General features: G+C 38.3%; 1 protein-coding gene across 6 annotated transcripts in view; it reads right to left on the minus strand.

The window, feature by feature from the left end:
* PNPLA8 (patatin like domain 8, phospholipase A2) overlaps positions 1 to 21,526 on the minus strand; it is a 78,669-nt gene that overhangs the window by 4,821 nt on the left and 52,322 nt on the right. For 4 of the 6 annotated variants that reach the window (XR_013524082.1, XM_054237436.2, XM_078343189.1 and 1 more), the window contains one exon: positions 8,775 to 9,817. The exons of 1 other annotated variant lie outside the window; for it this stretch is intronic. Coding sequence is in view for 3 of the 5 variants with exons in the window: in XM_078343189.1 (XP_078199315.1) it covers positions 9,543 to 9,817 (275 nt within the window). In the remaining 2 variants the exon portion in view is untranslated. Of the gene's footprint in view, positions 1 to 8,774; positions 9,818 to 19,081; positions 19,212 to 21,526 lie in introns of those variants that run through there. One more of the 6 variants, XR_008473399.2, reaches the window with a different exon arrangement.

The raw sequence follows: 21,526 nt of genomic DNA on the forward strand, positions 1-21,526 counted from the left end.
TTTCACCTTTTGACTCTTATGAATAATGCTGCTTTGAACATGGGGATATGACTATCTCTCCAAAATCCTGCATGCAGTTTTTGGGGATACATACCCAAGGTGAGATTGCTAGATCATATGGTTATGATATTTTAAATTTGTTAAGGAACCACCATATTGTTTTCCAAAGCGGCTGCACCGTTTTACATTGTACACCAACTGTGCACAACGGTTCCAAATTCTCCACATCCTCGTCAACACTTGTTATTTTGTTTGTTTTGTTTTGGAGAGTAGCCATCCTAATGGATACAAGGTATTCCAATATTTTTAAATGTCAGAAATTCATAAGATAAAAGCAAATTCAGTATTTTTGAAAGCCTTGCTCTACCCTGGACCCTGTGGTTTAAGAAAGCCCTGTTCTGACCCTCCTAGAGGTTATGCTACCATCTTCTTCTAGAACATATCTGGGTACCTGGGATCCAAGAATTCCATGGGGACTTGCAAAAGCTCCTTCCTCACATTCCAGACGGTGGGCTGCTCTGCTGGTATACACAACTGGAAGCCTTATAGACAGCTGATCTAAGGGTGTGGGGATGGTTTGCAGGATGTGGATGTAACTTGTTTGTGGGTTTGCTTGAAGCCTTTGAAGGTTCAGGACTAAGTTGGGTGGGCCATGGGCTGGCTGTTTCCATATCACTGCATTCTAGCACAGAATTCTGAAGAGTCTAAAAATTCTAAATTCGAACCTGGATTTCTAGGTCTTCATGATGATATATTTGTCAAGGCAAGACAGAAAATATACGTTTTAAATATTTAACACAAAACTTGTTACTTCTCATGGGCTCTGATGAGGGACTTTAGAGAAACTAGATAAAAACTGGACAACAATCAAACTCAATTTGTTCCCTTCGTGCTGTGGTTTGAATGGTCCCCCAAACTTCATGGGCTGAAAATAATTCCCAATGCAATGGGGGAGGGATGCTAATAAGGGGTATCTAGGTCATGAGGGCTCTGTCCTCAAAAGTGAATGTAGTTATTGTAAGAGTAAGTTTGTTATAAATTGAGTTTGGATCTCTTTCTCATGCTTTCTTGCCCTTCTGCCTTCCACCATGAGATGATGCAGCAAGGAGGCCCTTGCCAGATGCAAGCTCCTGGACCTTGGACTTCCCCGCATTCAGAATAATAAGACATTTCCTTTCCTTATAAATTACCCAGACTGTAGTATTCTGTCACAGCAACACAAAGACAATTTGTGTACTTCTAAAATGTACGGGATATCATTCACTATATTGTTGTATTTTCCTGCCAACAAGCTATTCATAGACTCTTTGGAGGACAAATTCTTTGATATACTGTACTGAAATCTCACAAAGTCAGTTTAATGATACAAATGGGCACTTAACAAATGTAATTTATGTGATATTTCCATTTCAGAAATCTAAAAGTATAATAAATCTTACAGAAACACACCTCTTGTATGATACCACGGAGAAAGAATACAAACCACCACCATGAACAAAATCTATTAATTGCATTCAATCCCACCATCCTCAACTATTATTTGAAAAGCAGTGGAAAGAATCCTGGACTGTGAACCCTATGACCCAAGTCATCAAATGTAACAGGGTAAACTCATACAAACCTTTCAATTTTTCAGTGCCATATTTTTCAGAAGTTACTTGTGGGATAACAATGCTAGCTTTGCCAAATCCACAGCATAGTTGTTAGACCAAATGAGGAAGCATATTTGAAGATGCTTTTGAAAATAACGCCATACACAGCAATAAATAAGTGCTGTATAGAAATGTACTACTATAGTTATTGTCCACTAGAGGTACAGAGCTCCCTTGACCATGAATTTACTAAAAGATGGTGTTCCTTTATCTATTCAACAAGGTAGCCCAATGAAAAGATTCAATCTGACAAAATGAAGATTCCAAATTAGAAGGAATACTATGCAGCCATAAAAAGGAATGAGATAACGTCTTTTGCCGGAACATGGATGGACCTGGAGGCTATTGTCCTTAGCAAACTAATGCAAGAACAGAAAATCAAATACCACATGTTATCACTTACAAGTGGGAGCTAAATGATGAGAACTTATGAACACAAAGACAGAAACAACAGACACTGGGAGGGTGAAGGGTGGGAGGAGGGAGAGGAGCAGAAAAGATAGTTATTGGGTACTGGGCTTAATACCTGGGTGATGAAATAATCTGTATAACAAACGCATCTGCTATAGAATTGGAAGATATTGGTCAAAAAGATTTTTCAAAGCTCACTTTTAAACAAAAGAAACCTTTTATTCAGTGCCCAGAAGGGCTGTACTGAGTCCCTGTCAAGATACAAGAGCTACAAACAGTATGAATGAAATTTACTATAGGCATTAGGTGAAAGGAAATACGCAATTTCTATTGTGTAGTCTCCCAGCTCACACTCAGGAAAATGGTCCCAGTTGTGATTCTCCTTACCAATACAAGGGAAAAGCCCAATTTTTGTATCTTGAAATTCTTTCAAAAAGTACATTTTAAAGGATTTTCATTTCTCCCATATCCCTATAATTGTGTAAGGCAGACGATTCAGTTAAGCCCAAAATTCAGTTAAGAAAAGTATTAAGGACTTATAATGTATCTATAATAGCAGCAAGCTACAAGCTGTGAAGTATTTCTAAGCAGCATATGGCAAGTTGAGTTGAGTATGCATAACATAATTACCTAAAAACAAAGAAAACTATGCAATTTCCATTTTTTACTGCCCAGTGAGGACTTTCTCTCCTTTTGCTCTTAAATTTCATAAAGAATCAAATATAATAGTTTTAGGTATATGTTTTTAATATTGAAAGTATTGCTGGGCTGAACGTTCTGCTGCATATAAGATACTTTTTTTATTTTTTAAAGTAGCTCTTTGGTTGTGAAAATCACTCAGAAGAGGGTTGGAGTTGAGCTCTTATTCTCACTTGAGCTTGATTATGCTTGTGATAAACCCGATGTGGCATGATTTTCCTGGGGACTACTGCAGACATATACCAGATTAGGACATAGCTACTTTCCCATGCTCAAAAAATGGTAAAAGCATATATCAAAATTCTATACTATCTAAACCTCACCAAAACCTCTGAACTCTATGTATATAAAAAACAGATATTTGCATTATATATGAACATAAAGTTTCATCACTTCTACAGTTTTTGAGTGTCAGCTTTGGGCATTTTTTCACACAATTCAACATAGGAAATGGAAGCTTAAGTGCATGTTTAGATGCGTATGGATTAACTGTATCCTGATACTAAATGTGTTCATTCAAAACTAGCAAAATAACAGCACCTGTGATTTACCAGACTGTGGTTTCAATGATTAAGAAATAGAAAAGAAATGCAATTTTAAATGACTCTTAATTCTGCTGGCATTATTTTCAAAAACTTGTGTTTTTAAGACGAGATATGAAAGGCAGAGTGAGGTATAAATTACACTGGCTTTAACTTTTTCAATTTGAAAAACTTTTGATTAAGAATTTCCTAGAGTGTTCATATGTTACCATAAATACAAAAGCACAATGACTGTTCTCTTAGAACACTTTAAAAAATGTGGTCCAAATATACAAAACAGAATGAAAGACACTTGCTTTTTCAAGATTCATACAGGTCAATGTGTATTCATATAACTGACACATATATCTTGACATAGAACATTTGGTGGTGTTTTTTTTTTTTTTCCTTTTTAGTATTATGTTGCTTGGTCAAGGTATAGGCTTTTAATTGCATTCATGTTCTTTGAAAATTACTTTGATAGCCAATTTAATTAAAATACTACATTAAATACTTTTCTGGACCAATGTATGTCGGGCATACAATGCAATATAAGATGATATAGCCTTCTTTTCTTCTCAGATAATTGGACAGAATTTTGGATTGTTGTTAATCACTTTACCTTTTGCAAACACAGCCAGTAGTAGTGTATGCCATAAGAAAGAGTGCTACCCTATTCACAGTAGCAAAGACATGGAATCAACATAAATGCCCACCAATGACAGATTGGATGAAGAAAAATGTGGTACATATACACCATGGAATACTATGCAGCCATAAAAAAGAATGAGATCATTTCTTTTGTGGGAATATGGATGGAGGTGAAGGCTATTATGCTTAGCAAACTAATGCAGGAACAGAAAACCTAATACCATGTTATCACTTATAAGTGGGAGCTAAATGATGAGAACTCATGAACACAAAGAAGGAAACAACAGACACCTGGGGTCTGTTTGATGGGGGAGGGTGGGAGAAAGGAGAAAAGATAATTAATCGGTACTGGGATTAATACCTGGGTGATGAAATAATCTGTACAACAAACCCATGTGACACGATTTTAGCTGTGTAACAAAACCTTCAAATGTACCTCTACACCTAAAAGTAAAAAAAAAAAAAAAAGCACTACCAAGTAGCTATTGTTAACTATTTTATTATTCCGTTAGATGGGTATATTTGTTTTGGTTTTATATTTGAAAATTGCCTAAATAATACTCATCAAATATTTAAATGTGATGTAGATTAGAATACAGTAGCTGAAAGGATGTTGAAGTATTTGTAATTCTAGATAATTCTGGAAAGATTGCTATATAGACATGTTAATGATATGGTTTATGAATTCCCATTGATATCGAGAAAGCAGTCAAGAAATACTTTCCTTGCTATCATCTCAGTGCAACTACATAAAACAGGAATAATGATGTTACCTACCTCATAAGGTTGTTGTGAAGTTTAAATGGCAATAAATGTTAGCTACAGCTATTACTGGAACATTCAACCATTTTGGACCATATAACCTGTTCCTATTCAATCAGACTCAAGTCCTTAAAATATCATTTCACAATTTAGAAGCAAGGAATGAATGTTCAGAGGCAAGGAATGAATCTGTATTAAGAATGTTAAAGATTTTTATCATGAAGAGAAGTCAACTTTACAGTCAATACTTTATTTTTATCAAACTAATTATCCAAGCTAATAAAGCATATCTGTGAAGTGTAATGAATTTCAGTCCACTTGCATCAGCTGACTAAAGGTTATAATAAACAAAGCAATCAGTGTGACTTCTGAGAGAGATATTTATCAAACCCTTGGACCAACACAGCCAACAGTTTAGCCCAGGGACATCTGTACTCTATGAATCTGCCAGGAACAGAACAAACTGTTTTTTTAATGTGATCCCCTCCTTCCTATTTCCTAGTCATGGAAGAGTAATTGCCATAGATTTGCTCCAAAAAGTAAGATTAAGTGAACAGTTTGATTGTATTTGAACTTGGCAAAAAAAAGGAGAAGGAGAAATGAATGCAAAAGTAATTCCAGTTGGAATTGAACTAGAATGGAATTTTACAAATGGTTTATGCACCCTAACTGGGCAAAGTACCTTCAATTTCTTGTGGAAGGATTCATTACTTGCATTTTGTGGATGAGCAGCTCAGAATTTCTGAAAGGGAGAAATCTTGGTATTTTGGGTGGAAGAGTTCTTCATTATGAGGGGCTATCCCACACTCAATGCATCCTGTAACATCTATTATCTGTCTCCTGGAGTACTAAATGCTGGTAATTCCCCCAGACAATCTCCTCTCTCCCCACTCCCAGATTCACAAACCTTCCAGGAGATGGGTAAGACTACTGTGTTAACAAATGAAGAGATAAAGAGGAGTATTCACTGAATTTGATGTTGTAATAATTTTTTTTTAATCCTCTGAAGTTATGAAGACTGAGATGACATTTACTGATACAAGTACATTTCTTCACTGATTAAACCCCAGATTTCACAGATTCAGGTTAATAAACTAGATTTGAAGTCACTTCACAACATTCGAGGAGAGAGAGACAGGAAGAGTTGTGGCGAAGACAATGGATTGGTCCTAGCTCTACTACCGCTCTCTAGCTGTAATTATCTTGGGCAACTTTTTCTAACAAAGGGATATTCCCCTTGTAGGCTTATTGTGACAATTTAATGTAACCTGCTGAGCCCTGTTCCTGGTACTCAGTAAGCATTTAAATGTTAGCTATGTTCTAGTCACACTACTGGCATGGACACTTGTAAAATATTCAAAAGTGTGACTAGGACCATTTCTAGCGCATAGCGGGTTAGGTACAATTCTGAGCTTCAAACTTCAGGGGTCCTAGCTACCCCAGTAATCAGCAGCTCAGCTGTTACTAGCTCATGGGGGGAAAAAGCTCAAAGGGAGCCCCTCCCTCCCTTTACGAAAACAAAGATGTGAGATTCCCCTTTATGCCCTCAGACTGCATACTTCTGTGACTTCCTTTTGCCTCAAAAGATTCCCTTGACATCTACTTTCTCGGATAAAAATGTGGTGTAGGAGAAGTAGTGCACAGTGTAATTGTAACTCAAGCCCAGTTCTCTCCACCCTCTTAGGGGAAATCCCATCCAGCCCAAACGCCTCAAGGGACAACTCTATTTGAAGTACTCTTTTTTGAGATGGTGTCTCACTCTGTCACCCAGGCTGGAGTGCAATAGTGCTATATCTGATCACTGCAACCTCCGCCTCCCAGGTTCAAGCAATTCTCCTGCCTCAGCCTCCCCAGTAGTTGGGATTACAGGAGCATGCCACCATGCCAGCTATTCTTTGTTTTTAGGCAGAGTTTCACTTTGTTGTCCATGCAACAAAATGGAGTGCAATGGCGTTATCTCGGCTCACTGCAACCTCTGCCTCCCAGGTTCAAGCGATTCTACTGCCTCAGCATCTGAGCAGCTAGAATTACAGGCACCGGCCAGCATGCCCAGCTAATTTTTTTATTTTAGTAAAGATGGGGTTTCACCATGTTGGTCACGCAGGTCTCGAACTCCTGACCTGAGGTGATCCACCTGCCTTGGCCTCCCAAAGTGCTGGGATTACAGGCATGAGCCACCATGCCTAGCCTAATTTTTGTATTTTTAGTAGAGACAGAGTTTCGCCATGTTGGCCAGGCTGGTCTTGAACTCCTGACCTCAAGTAATATGCCTGCGTGAGCCTCCCAAAGTACTGGGATTATAGGCGTTAGCCACCCCTGGCTGTGAAGTACTATTTTTAATAAAGAATAGTATCTGCTGCAACAAGAATGGAACTGAAATATTGCCAGTACCCCATTTACTATCGAAATAAGACTTCTGACACACTCAGGAGAACCTGAGCATTAAAACAATTTTTGTTCTATATTTTAAAAATATGAGTTGAGGAATTTATTACATTTATAAAATAGACTATTCATCCTCTTTGCCTTTTTGAAAAGAGCAAATATTTTACCTAAGCCTGAAAGTTCATTTTCACATCTCTTCCTATTGCTGTCTTGTATATTTGCAGAATTTACTTTTTGGGTTCCTTTGGATAAAGCAGGCACTGGCCTTGTTATTAAAATGAGGGTTATCTCAGGTGAATTACAGTTCTTCAGATAACCAGTTTCAAGTACAAATGAGGACAAGAACAGCTGAAAACTGGTGCACCACACAACTGGGTTTGCCTTTTGTTTGAGCGAAAAGAGCTAAAAAAAATAGGGACAGCAACACGGCACATACGTAGGCGCCATTTAAGAATGAAGCCATGGCCAGAGTTCACTTGTGTAATGTACTATTTAAGAAAGTACAAGCCAAGCACAAATAGGGGACATAGTTAACTTCAGCTATAAAACAGATGAACTGCATCAGTTTAGGACTACAGTGACCTTATGATGAGGTGCGAATATGTAAATATGCATAAATATTACTTTATTGTGCTTGAAATTTGCTTTATTACAAAGAATTCCTAGAAACATTCTGATTTCCAATTCTTTGTATTTTTCTTACAAGTTGTTCTTAGTTGCATATTATTACATAATATTTGTGGTCAAAAGGACTATTTTATTGTATCATTAGAAATCATTGGTAGTTCCTTATTTATTTATAATGTGTCTAAAGATTTTGTAACTCTGATTTTAGAAAATTTTACAGCTAGTTTTCCTCATTTTACAAATGAGGTGTGCAAGGCCCACAGACACTTGCCTTCCTCAAGGTCACACACAGAAGGACTCTTGCAGCAAAGCCAGGATTAGCATCGAGACTCTCAACTCTCCTTTTTGAACCACATCTCACAGCCTCTGTAAATCAACATTGCAAAGAAGCAATATGACTATCTGGGCAACAGAGTCTAGCTTTAGTTTACAGTCTAAAACAAAGGGCACTTACCTTTGTTTCACTTTCTTGAGAAATCTAAACATTCCATGTAAGGATTTACATGGCAAATAGATACAACAAAGATGAGTTTGTTTGGTATAAACAATGATCCAAGTAAGTTCATGTTATCAACTTCTGTGAAATCCAGAGAGTTCAAAGGAGTTAGTAAGGTAAAACAAAACTTTTCTTTTTTTAGAGATGGAGTCTCCCTTTGTCACCCAGCCTTGAGTGCAGTGGTGCTATAGTGGCTCACTGCAACCTCCGTCTCCCAGGTTCAAGCCATTCTCCTGCCTTAGCCTCCCGAGCAGGTGGGACTGTAGGCGTTTGCCACCATGCCTGGCTAATGTTTGTATTTTTACCAGAGACAGGGTTTCACTGTGTTACAGGCTGGTCTTGGACTCCTGATGTCAGGTGATCCTCCTGCCTTGGCCTCCCAAAGTGGGATTGTATCTATACAATGTTGTATCTATACACAATCCCAAAGTGGGATCACAGGTGTGAGCCACTGTGTCCGGCCCTAACTTATTTTTAAGCATACTGTTGCCAGGTATATTCAAAGGCTAAATGGGAGCTACATTATGAACAATAATTAATTTTAAAATGACATTAGCCTTTAACAACAGATTACTTAAAAAGTTTATTTTCATTAATGATAGGAATACTTTCTCAGTAAGTTCAAACGATTTTATAACAGGGAAGGATAAGCTAGTGTTAGATCTAGAAAAGTTAATACATCATTATCTTGAAATTTCAGGGGGAAAAAGTGGTTGACTGGAACTTCACTATCCTTTTTAACCAAACAATGTTAAACACATTTGAATAGAAAACTGTATCTGGTTCTTTTATATTCAAATGTAAAATATTTTAATGGAGAAAATTTCATTTTTCTTCATCGTTAGATGCTATTACAATAAAGGCAGTGTGGATTGCAGAATGTAGCTAGTGAGAATATTATCAGGTAATGTAAATTTAAGAAGAAATTCGCTTTTCCATATGAAATAAAATCAGTGATCACATAAATTCAACATGATAATGAGGACTAAAGTAAAAATACAAAGTACAATATAGCTTTCAGTTTCTTGTTCGGCACATATATTAGTAAATTTTCAAACATCAAACAATATAACACCAAAATTTACTAAAACCAACTAGCACAGTAAGATTACTAAAGCTTAGTTAATTATTAACATCTTAAAAGCCTAATTCCCATTATGAATTCTGTAATCAAGAATATTCTCTCTGCTGTGCAAGCTAGTCGAAGCATCTTTTTCAGGATTCTCCAGAATTTATAAGTATTTTAAAGTTAACACAAGTTGAATCCCACAATTCCTTATTGAATTTGGTGGGTTTTCTGAACAGGTCTTCATTTATCGGAACATAAGCATATACTGATCACAATTTTGAAAAGAATGGAAGGCCTTCATACATGTCCGTTTTTAATTTTATCCAATCATTAATTTTCTGCAGAGTTGTTTTTTCTTGACTTAATATTTTTGCAACTTTTTTCATTTTTTGTTCATTTCTTTCAATGTATTTCAACCCTTCCAACTGCAGCTGATCCAGCTTTTCATTTCGACTTTCATCTAGAGGTATGTTTTCACACATTACAGGATTGAATCTAAAATAGGTGTCAGGAGGTAACAGGCCATCAAGCATTATATGGACTTCTGTTAAAACAAAAAAAAGATATTAGGAGGATAAGAAAAGAGGAGATAGAGTGAGTTATTCTGGAATGAACTGCTAATTTGTCTTTATTAAAAATTATTTTCTTTTTAGGCACATTACAAAGATTCACTTATTTCATTATTCAAACTAATAGAAGAAGTAAGTATTCCATAATAATGGGTAAAACAACAAGATAAAATTTATCTTCCCAAATACTTTATATTATTCTGTGAAATTAGTATAGTTGTTCTATTCTCTCTATGCTTTTGGTCATACTGTTTCACCACTGCTGAAATGCCCTTTCCAACCTTACACTGCAGAGGACCTCCATACAATGTTTACTCGAAGTGGTAAGAGTACACATCTTAATCTGCTACTGATTTCAGGTGGAAAGCTTTCATTCTTTCACCATTAAATATGATGCTATCGCTAGTTTTTTGTGAGGGTGCCCTTATCAAGTTGAGGAAGTTCCCATCTTTCTAACTTGCTGAAAATTTTAATCATAAATAGATCCTGATTTTTATCAGATATCTTTTCTGCATCAAATGAGATGATCATAAATTCTTCCTTTTAGTCTGTTTACATGGTGAATTACATTAATTTTTTGAAAGTTAAACCAACCCTGTATTTGTAGGATGAACAATACTTGGTCATATTGTACTCTCCTATATATAAATTGTTGAATTTGGTTTACTAGTATATCTTGTGAATGGCTGCATGTATATTAATGAGAAATACTGGCTGGTAGTTTCTGGGGTTTTGTTTGTTTGGTTGGTTTAAAGATAATGTTTTTGTCTGGTGTTGATATCAGGGTAATGCTGGTTTTACAGAATAAACTGGGAAGTATTCTATTTTCTGCAAATGATTGTGTAGAATTGCTGCTATTATATCAATGTATTTTTGTCATTATTTTAGATACTGTATTTTTCACCTCTAGTAGTTTGATTTGGGTCCTTTTTATATTTTCCATTTCTCTCCTCATCATGCTCATGTCTTCCTCTATCTTACTGAACATATGGAGTATACTTACAGCAGTGATTGCAATGTTCTTGTGTGCTAATTCCATCATCCATCTCATTTTTTAAATTGTACTTTAAGTTCTGGGGTACATGTGCAGATCATGCAGAATTGTTGCACAGGTACAGACATGGCAATTTGGTTTGCTGCCTCCGTCCCCCTGTCACCTACATCTGGCATTTCTCCCTATGTTATCCCATCCCCTGCTGTCCCTCCTTTGGCCCCTTCCAAGAGACACCAGTGCGAGATGCTCCCCTCCCTGTGTCTATGTGTTCTCATTGTTCAACACCAACCTATGAGTAAGAACAGGCAGTGTTTGATTTTCTGTTCTTGTGTCAGTTTGCTGAGAATTATGTTTTCCAGGTTCAACCATGTCCCTACAAAGGACAAAAACTAATCATTGTTTATGGCTGCATAGTATTCCATGGTGTATATGTGCCACATTTTCCTTGTCCAGTCTATCATCGATGGGCATTTGGGTTGGTTTCAGGTCTTTGCTATTGTAAACAGTGCCACTATGAACATATGTGTACATGTGTCTTTAGAACAGAATGATTTATAATCCTTTGGGTATATGTCCAGTAATGGGATTGCTGGGTCAAATGGAAATTCTATTTCTAAGTCCTTGAGGAAGTGCCACAGTGTCTTCCATAATGGTCGAAGTAGTTTACACTCCCACCAAGAGTGTAGAAGTGTTCCTTTTTCTCCACATCCTCTCCAGCATCTGTTGTCTCCAGATTTTTTTTTTTTTTTTGAGATGGAGTTTCGCTCTTGTTACCCAGGCTGGAGTGCAATGGCGTGATCTTGGCTCACCGCAACCTCCGCCTCCTGGGATCAGGCAATTCTCCTGCCTCAGCCTCCCGAGTAGCTGGGATTACAGGCACGCACCACCATGCTCAACTAATTTTTTGTATTTTTAATAGAGACGGGATTTCACCATGTTGACCAGGATGGTCTGGATCTCTTGACGTCGTGATCCACCCGCCTCGGCCTCCCAAAGTGCTGGGATTACAGGCATGAGCCACCATGCCTGGCTGTCTCCAGATTTTTTAATCGCCATTCTAACTGGTGTGAGGTAGTATCTCAATGTGGTTTGATTTGCATTTCTCTAGATGAGGAGCATTTTTTTTCATGTTTTTTGAAAAGTGTCTGTTCATATCCTTCGCCCACTTTTGGATGGGTTTGTTTGTTTTTTTCTTGTAAATCTATTTTACTTCTTTGTAGATTCTGGATATTAGCCCTTTGTCAGATAGATAGGTAGATTGCAAAAAATTTTTCCCATTCTGTTGGTTGCCGGTTCACTCTAATGATTGTTTCTTTTGCTGTACAGAAACTCTGGAGTTCAATTAGGTTCCATTTGTCTATTTTGGCTTTTGTTGCCAATGCTTTTGTTGTTTTAGTCATGAAGTCCTTGCCTATGCCTATGTCCTGAATGGTTTTGCCTAGGTTTTCTTCTAAGGTTTTTATGGTGTTAGGTCTTATGTTTAAGTCTTAAACCCATCTGGAGTTAATTTTAGTGTAAGGGGTCAGGAAGGGGTCCAGTTTCTGCTTTCTGCACACTGCTGGCCAGTTTTCCCAACACCATTTATTAAACAGGGAATCCTTCCCCATTGCTTGTTTTTGTCAGGTTTATCAAAGATCTCATGGTTATAGATGTGTGGTGTTGCCTCCAAGGCCTCTGTTCTGTTCCATTGGTCTATATCTCTGTTTTGGTACTAGTACCATGCTGTTTTAATTACTGTAACCTTGTAGTATAGTTTGAAATCAGGCAGCATGATGCCTCCGACTTTATTCTTTTTGCTTAGGATTGTCTTGGCTATGTGGGCTTTCTTTTGGTTCCATATGAAGCTTAAGGTGGTTTTTTCCAGTTCTGTGAAGAACGTCATTGGTGGCTTGATGGGGATAGTGTTGAATCTATAAATTACTTTGGGCAGTATGGCCATTTTCACGATATTGACTCTTCCTAACCATGAGCATGGAATGTTTCTCCATCTGTTTGTGTCCTCTCTTATTTCCTTGAGCACTGGTTTGTAGTTCTCCTTGAAGAGGTCCTTTACTTTCTTTGTTAGTTGTATTCCTAGGTATTTTATTCTCTTTGTAGCAATTGTGAATGGCAGTTTGCTCATGATTTGGCTCTCTGTTAGTCTGTTATTGGTGTATAGAAATGTCTGTGATTTCTGCACATTGATTTTGTAACCTGAGATTTTGCTAAAGTTGCTTATATGGCTGAGATGATAGGGTCTTCTAAATATACAATCATGTCATCTGCAAATAGAGATAATCTGACTTCCTCTTTTCCTAATTGAATACCCTTTATTTTTATTTCTTGCCTAATTGCTGTAGCTAGAACTTTCAATACTATATACAACAGGGGTGAAAGAGGGCATCCTTGTCTAGTGCCAGATTTCAAAGGGAATACTTCCAGTTTTTGCCCATTCAGTATGATATTGGCTGTAGGTTTGTAGTAAATAGTTTTTACTGTTTTGAGATATGTTCCTTTGATACCTAGTTTATTGAGAGTTTTTAGCATTAAAGGCTGTTGAATTGTGTCAAAGGCCTTCTCTGAATCTATTGAGATAATCATGTGGTTTTTGTCTTTGGTTCTGTTTATGTGGTGAATTACATTTATAGACTTGCGTATGTTGAACCAGCTTTGCATAGGCCCTGGAATAAAGCCTACTTGATTGTGATGGATGAGCTTTTTGATGTGCTGTTGCAATCCGTTTGCCAGTATTTTATTGAAAATTTTTGCATCTATGCTCATCATGGATATTGGCCTGAAGTTTTCTTTTCTTGTTGAGTCTCTGCTGGGTTTTGGTATCAGGAGGATATTGGTCTCATAAAATGTTTTAGGAAGGATTCCCTCTTTTTGTATTGTTTGGAATAGTTTCAGAAGGAATGGTACCAGCTCCTCTTTGTATGTCTGGTAGAATTCAGCTGTGAACCCATCTGGAACTGGACTTTTTTTTGTTGGTAGGCTATTAATTGCTGCCTCAACTTCAGCCCTTATTATTGGTCTATTCAGGGTTTCAACTTCCTCCTGGTTTGGGCTTGGGCAGGTGCAGGTGTCCAGGAATTTATCCATTTCTTCCAGGTTTACTGGTTTATGTGCAGAGTTGTTTGTAGTAATCTCTCATTGCAGTTTGTATTTCTGTGGAATCAGTGGTGATATCCCCTTTATTGTTTTTTATTGCATCTATTTGATTCTTCTCTCTTTTCTTTTTTATTAATCTGCCTAGCCGTCTATTTTGTTATCTTTTCAAAATACAAGCTCCTGGATTTATTGATTTTTTTGAAGGATTTTTTTGCGTCTCGATCCCCTTCAGTTCTGCTCTGATCTTAGTTATTTCTTGTCTTCAGCTATCTTTTGAGTTTTTTTTATCTTGCTCCTCTAGCTCTTTCAATTTTGATGATAGAGTGTCAAGTTTAGATCTTTCCTCGCTTCTCATGTGGGCCTTTATTGCTATAATGTCCCTCTAGACACTGCTTTAAATGTGTCTCAGAGATTCTAGTATATTGTGTCTTCATTCTCATTGGTTTCAAAGAATATCTTTATTTCTGCCTTCATTTCATTGTTTATCCAGCTGACATTCAGGAGCCAGTTGTTCAGTTTCCATGAAGCTGTGTGGTTTCTGAGTTAGTTTCTTAATTCTGAGTTCTGTGGTCTGAGAGACTGTTTGTTATGATTTCCATTATTTTGCATTTGCTGAGTAGTGATTTACTTCCAATTATGTAGTTAATTTTAGAGTAGGTGCAATGGGTTCTGAGAGGAATGTATATTCTGTGGATTTGGGGTGGAGATTTCTGTAGATGTCTAGTAGGACCACTTGGTCCAGATCTGAGTTGAAGTCCTGGATATCCTTGTTAATTTTGTCTCATTGATTTAATATTGACAGAGGAGTGTTAACGTCTCCCACTATTATTGTGTGGGACTCTAAGTCTCTTTGTAGGTCGTTAAGAACTTGCTTTATGTACCTGGGTGCTCCTGTATTGGGTGTGTATATATTTGGGATTGTTAGCTCTTCTTGATGCATTGATCCTTTAACCATTAGGTAATGCCCTTGTCTCTTTTGATCTTTGTTGGTTTAAAGTCCATTTTATCAGAGACTAGGATTGCAACTCCTGCTTTTTTTTGCTCTCCATTTGCTTGACAAATCTTCCTCCATCCCTTTATGTTGAGCTTATGTTTGTCCTCGCATGTGAGATGAGTTTCCTGAACACAGTACACCAATGGGTCTTGACTTTTTATCCAATTTGCCAGTCTGTGTCTTTTGATTGGGGCATTTAGCCCATTTACATTTAAGGTTAATATTATTAGGTACGAATTTGATCCTGACATTTTGATGCTAGCTGGATGTTTTGCCCATTAGTTGACACATTTTTTTTCATTGTGTCAATGGTCTTTACCATTTGGTACATTTTTGGAGTGGCTGGTACTGGTTGTTCCTTTCTTTGTTTAGTGCTTCTTTCAGGAGCTTTTGTAAGGCAGGACTGGTGGTGACAAACTCTCAGCAATTTCCTGTCCATAAAGGATTTTCTTTCTCCTTCACTTATGAAGCTTAGTTTGGCTGGATATGAAATTCTAGGTTGAAAGTTCTTTTCTTTAAGGATGCTGAATATTGGCCCCCACTCTATTCTGGCTTTGTAGGGCGTCTGCGGTGAGATCCACCGTGAGTCTGATGGGCTTCCCTTTGTGGGTAACTTGACTTTTCTCACTGTCTGCCCTTAGCAATTTTTTTTTTCATTTTAACCCTGGTGAATCTGACAATTATATGCCTTGGGGTTGCTCTTCTTGAGGAATATCTTTGCGGTGTTCTCTGTATTTCCTGGACTTGAATATTGGCTTGCCTTTCTAGGTTGGGGAAGTTCTCCTGGATGATACCCTGAAGAATGTTTTCCAGCTGGGATTCATTCTCTCCGTCACATTCAAGTACACCTATCAAACACAGATTAGGTCTTTTCACATAATCCCATATTTCTTGGAGGCTTTGTTCATTTCTTTTCACTCTTCTCTAATCTTGCCTTCTCGTTTTATTTCACTGAATTGATTTTCAATCTCTGATATCCTTTCTTCTGCTTGGTCAATCCAGGTATTGAAACTTGTGCATGCTTTGTGAAGTTCTTGTGCTGTGTTTTTGTATTCCATCACGTTGTTTATATTCTTCTCTAAGCTGTTTATTCTAGTTAGCATCTCATCTAACCTTTTTTCTAGGTTCTTAGTTTCTTTGCATTGGGTTAGCACATGTGCTTTTAGCTCTGAGAAGTTTGTTATTACCCACTTTCTGAAGCCTGTTTCTGTCAATTCATCAGACTCATTCTCCATCCAGCCTTGCTCCCTTGCTGGTGAGGAGTTGTGATCCCTTGGAGGAGGAAAGGCATTCTGGTTTTGGGTGTTTTCATCTTTTTTGCACTGGTTTCTTCCCATCTTAGTGGATTTCTCTACCTGTGGTCTTTGTAGTCGATGACTTTCGGATGGGGTCTCTGAGTGGATGTCCTTTTTGTTGATGATGAAGTTATTTATTTTGGCTTCTTAGTTTTCCTTCTAACAGGCCCCTCTACTGCAGGATTGCTGGAGGTCCACTCCAGACCCCACTTGCCTGGGGATCACCCGCGGGGGCTGCAGAACAGTAAGGGTTGATGCTGGTTTCTTCTTCTGTTATCTTCGTCCCAGAAGGGTACCTGCCATATGTCGGCCTGAGCTCTCCTTTATGAGGTTTCTCTTTGGGTATACAGGGGTTGGGGAGTTGCTGGAGGAGACAATCGGTCTCTTACAGGAGCTCAAGTGCTGTGCTGGAAGCTCTGCTGTTCTGTGCAGAGCTGCTGGGCAGGTACATTTAAGTCTCCATAGCAGAACTCATAACCGCCTCTTTTCCCAGGTGCTCTGTCCTAGGAAGGCTGGCTTTATTTATAAGTTACTGTCATACTGCTGCCTCTTTTCATAGATGCCCTGCCCTGCACAGAGTTGTCTAGTAACAGTCTGCCAGCAGAGGCATTGCTGAGCTGCTGCAGGCTCTGCCCAGCTGCTGTGTGAACTGCTTTGGTAGTGGTGATCGTCCTTCCCCTACTGAGCTAGACTGTCCTGGGTCCAACTGCGTGTGCTGTGAAACTCTCAATCCAGAGTGTTTCAGATTGCTTGTTTTGTGGGGGTGGTACCCACTGAGCCAGACTGCCTGGCTCCTTGTCTCTGCCCCCTCTCTTTCAGTTGAATGGGCAGCTCTTGTCTCCCAGGCATTCCAGGTGCCAGTTGAAATGGCTGCCCGGATTTGTGTGAGTTTCTGTGCGCCAACCTGGGACTGGCTGAAACCGCCATGCTGAAAACTCGCAGTGCTTTTTGGTCGGGAATCTCCTGGTCTGTGGTCAGTGAAAATTTGTTTGGAAATGCAGTGGGCACTCACCCTCTGCATTGTTCTTGCTGGGAACTGTACTCTGGAGGTGTTTCTATTCGGCCATCTTGGATTCTCCCATCCATCTCATTTTAAGATCTGTTCCAACTGACTGAGTTGTCTCTTGGTTAAGAGCTATCTTTTCTAGCTTCTTTGTATAGCTGGAATATTTATTTAATTAATTAATTTGTTTGTTTGTTTAGAGACCAAGTCTTGCTCTATTGCCAAGCTGGAGTGTAGTGGTGTGATCTAGGTTCACTGCAACCTCGGCCTCCTGGGTTCAAGTGATTCTCCTGCCTCAGCATCCCAAGTAGCTGAGACTACAGGCGCCCAACACCACATCCAGCTAATTTTTGTATTTTTAATAGAGACAGATTTTCACCATCTTGGCCAGAATGGTCTCAATCTCTTGATCTCGTGATCCACTTGCCTCAGCCCCCCAAAGAGCTGGGATTACAGGTGTGAGCCAATGTGCCCAGCCCTACAAGGATATTTTTTACTGAATGCCAGACACTGTGAGTTTTACAGATTTGTGTGCTGGAATTTGTTGTTTTCTTTTAAATATTGTTGGATTTTATTCCAACAATTGATGTTGTTAATTGAACTCCACTTGATTTTTTTGAGGACTTCTTTTTAAAATTTGTTAGGATGGTTCCAAAGCCCTCTTTAGTCTAGAGCTACTCTGACACCATTAGTGAGACAATAAGGGCATCCTCCCTTTGGAGGAGTCTACTGCATATCCCATGTATAAACAAAGTCTTTCTAATCTAGTTGATGGAAATCCAAGCTACTCTGGGCCCTGAAGGAACTTATTCTGTCTAATTCTTACTGGGGGTTCTTTCCCCAACCTTGGGTAGTTTCCTCACATGCAGGCACAGATCAGTACTCAAGGAGACTCCTTTGCATATCTCTAGAGTACACTGTGTGAAGTTGCCTCTTCTGCAGTATTTAGCCCACAAATTTTAGTTTCCTTGGACTCCTTGAACTACAAACTGCCCTACATTTCTGGTGCCCCCTTCCCTATGCTATAGTATAGAAACTATTTTCAGGCAGTAAGCTGGACGATAATAGTGATGACCTGATTCATTCTCCTTTTGGACATCACTGTCCTATGCTACCTGTTATCTAATGTCTGAAAACCATTTTTAAGGTAAGAGGAAATATCTGGTCCTTAATAGTGTTTTATGATGTCCAGAAGAGGAAGTCTTAACTGTCTTTTAAAATACCCAAGTCCTATACATCCTCTAAGACCCATATCAAGTCTACTTTATGTCTTATAAGCTGTCTATACCAATCAAGTTTTCTCATTCCTCTTAATTCATAGTTTTAGTCAACTTACAATCATTTACCATTTATTTAGCAATTCACAGATTAGACCATATAAAATTATTTTTGTAGACTAACAGCAATTTACTATCAGTAAGCACGTTTCAATATAATTCTTGTATCTTTTTCAAAGCTAACTAAGTTTATTGAATTTTCACTCGTTTGTCTCATTAACTAGAGTGAAGGTACACTGAGTCAACATTTCATGTTTCTTGATAATTCCAAATGAGCCCATTACATGGTTTGCACAAAGTACAGACTTAATTCTTGAGACTGCCTGACTAAAGCCTCTTGTCTCAGCAAATGGCTTATGATAAGGATATTTTATTAAGCCATCATGAAAATGTGAATCAAAACCACAATGAGATCTCACCTCACACCTGTGAGGTTGGCTGTTATAGAAAAGACAAGAAAAAACAGGTGTTGGCAAGAGAAGTGGAGAAAAGGAAACCCTTGTAAACTGTTTATGGGAATGTAAATTGGTACAGCTACTATGGAAAACAGTAAGGAGGTTCCTCAAAAAATTAAGAAGAGAACTACCATATGATCCAGCAATCCCACTCCAGGTATATATCCGAAGGAAATGAAATCGTTATCTTGAAGGGAAAGCTGCACACCCATGTTCACTATAGCATTATTCACAATAGCCAGATATGAAAACAACCTGTGTCTGTGGATGAATGAATAGATAAATAAATTACAGTATATACACGCACACAAGAATCTTATTCTGCCTTAAAAAAGAAGGAAATCCTGCCATTTGCAACAACATGGGTGAACTAGGAAGATATTCTGCTAAGAGAAATAAGCCAGACACAGGAAAATTAATACTGCATGATAACACTTACTTTTTAAAATGTTTTTCTTTTTTTTTGTTCTCCGCCTAACCAGTGTGCTAATGATAACACTTATATGTGGAATCTAATAGTTGAACTCAAAAAGAAAGAGAGTAGAATGGTGGTTGCCAGACACTGGTGGAGTGGGGGAAATTTGGAGATGCTGGTCAAAGGATACAGATTTTCAGTTATGACTGCCTACTAGAGATCTGAAGTTCAGCATGGTAACTATAGTTAATTACCACATATTACATATTGTTTATTTGAAATTTGCTAAGGGAGTAAATCTTAAGTGTTCTTACCATGCACACACAAAATAGTAACTATGTCAGGTGACAGGTGCTTATTAGCTGGATTATGGGACTTGTTACACAAGGTATACTTATAATAAAACACTGTGTTGTACAACTTAAATATATATAATTTTTATGTCAGTCTGACCTCAATAAAGCTGGGGGGTAAAAAAGTATTTTATTGATCTGGTAACAAAATGTCAGATAGTGAAAAATCTATCATATGAGCTTTTCTTGAGTTATCATTCAATGAATAAAAGTCCTCAATGGGAAGTTTAAGATTCTCACTTATGTTAATGACTTGGTCAGTAACATGCAGATTTGAAAAGAATGAGATTCAAATACAAGGGGCTGTTAAGTAGCAATAATTTTTTTACATTAAAACATTTTACCCAATAACTAAAAACTAAATAGTAAAATGAGGAAATCTAAACCTCAAGGCAAGGCCAGGCAAAGAACAGTGGCCCATGCTAGTAATCCTAGCACTTTGGGAGGCTAAGGCAGGAGAATCACTTCAAGCCAGGAGTTCAAGAGCAGCAGGAGTTCAAGAGCAGCCTGGGTAACACAGGGAGACCCCATCTTTAAAAAAAAAAAGTCTAAAAAATTAGCTGGGTGCAGTGCCATGCACCTGTAGTCCCAGCTACTCAGAAGGCAAAGGTGGGAGGACTGCTTGAGCCCATGAAGTTGAGGGTGCAGTGACCTATAATTGTCACTGCATTCCAGCCTGGGCAATAAAGTGAGACCCTATTTCTAAGAATACATACACACACATACACACACTCACACTCACACACATACACTCACACCCCTACCTCAAGGCCCAAACCAGAAATTCAAAATACGCTCACTGAATGCCTACTGTATATGCCAGGCATTGGAGTCAATAGCAAACTGGATAAGTCAAAGTAAACTGGATAAATTCTTGCCTTGCAATCTTGTGGGATAGCAGGATAAAAGCAAACAATCAAATATGTAATATATGATTATAATGAGATAAATTCTGTAAGAGAAAGACAGAAAAAGAAGCAGGCTAAGAGATTACAGTGAGATGATAAGGAAGATAAAAAAGCAGTCAGGAAAGGTCTCTCTGAGGACCCACTGACATTTGAACAGAGACCTGAATGGAAGTCAAGTGCCTATTTAGGGAAATAGACTTAGAGAGAGAGAGAGTGCAGCAACTACAAAGATCCTGAGGCAGGAGGTTTCTTAGCAAGTTTGGTGAACAGCAAGAATTAAAGGGTGGTTGAACACACTTTAGAGAAGGGACACACTTGAAAGAGTTTTTTTTTTTTAATTGCATTTTAGGTTTTGGGGTACATGTGAAGAACATGCAAGATTGTTGCATAGGTACACACGTGGCAGTGTGATTTGCTGCCTTCCTCGCCTTCACCTATATCTGGCATTTCTCCCCATGCTATCTCTCCCCAGCTCCCCACCCCTGCTGTCCCTCTCCTATTTCCCCCCAACAGACCCCAGTGTGTAGCGTTCCCCTCCCTGTGTCCATGTGTTCTCATTGTTCAATGCCCGCCTATGAGTGAGAACATGTGGTATTTCATTTTCCGTTCTTGTGTCAGTTTGCTGAAAATGATGGTCTCCAGGTTCATCCATGTCCCTACAAAGGACATGAACTCATCGTTTTCGATGGCTGCATAATATTCCATGGTGTATATGTGCTACATTTTCCCTGTCCAGTCTATCATCAATGGGCATTTGGGTTGGGTCCAGGTTTTTGCTATTGTAAACAGTGCTGCAATGAACATTTGTGTGCATGTGTCCTTATAGTAGAATGATTTATGATCCTTTGGGTATATACCCAGTAATGGGATTGCTGGGTCAAATGGAATTTCTATTTCTAG

Source organism: Callithrix jacchus, chromosome 11 (assembly GCF_049354715.1).
Source record: "Callithrix jacchus isolate 240 chromosome 11, calJac240_pri, whole genome shotgun sequence".
In the NCBI taxonomy this organism is placed as follows: domain Eukaryota; kingdom Metazoa; phylum Chordata; class Mammalia; order Primates; family Cebidae; genus Callithrix; species Callithrix jacchus.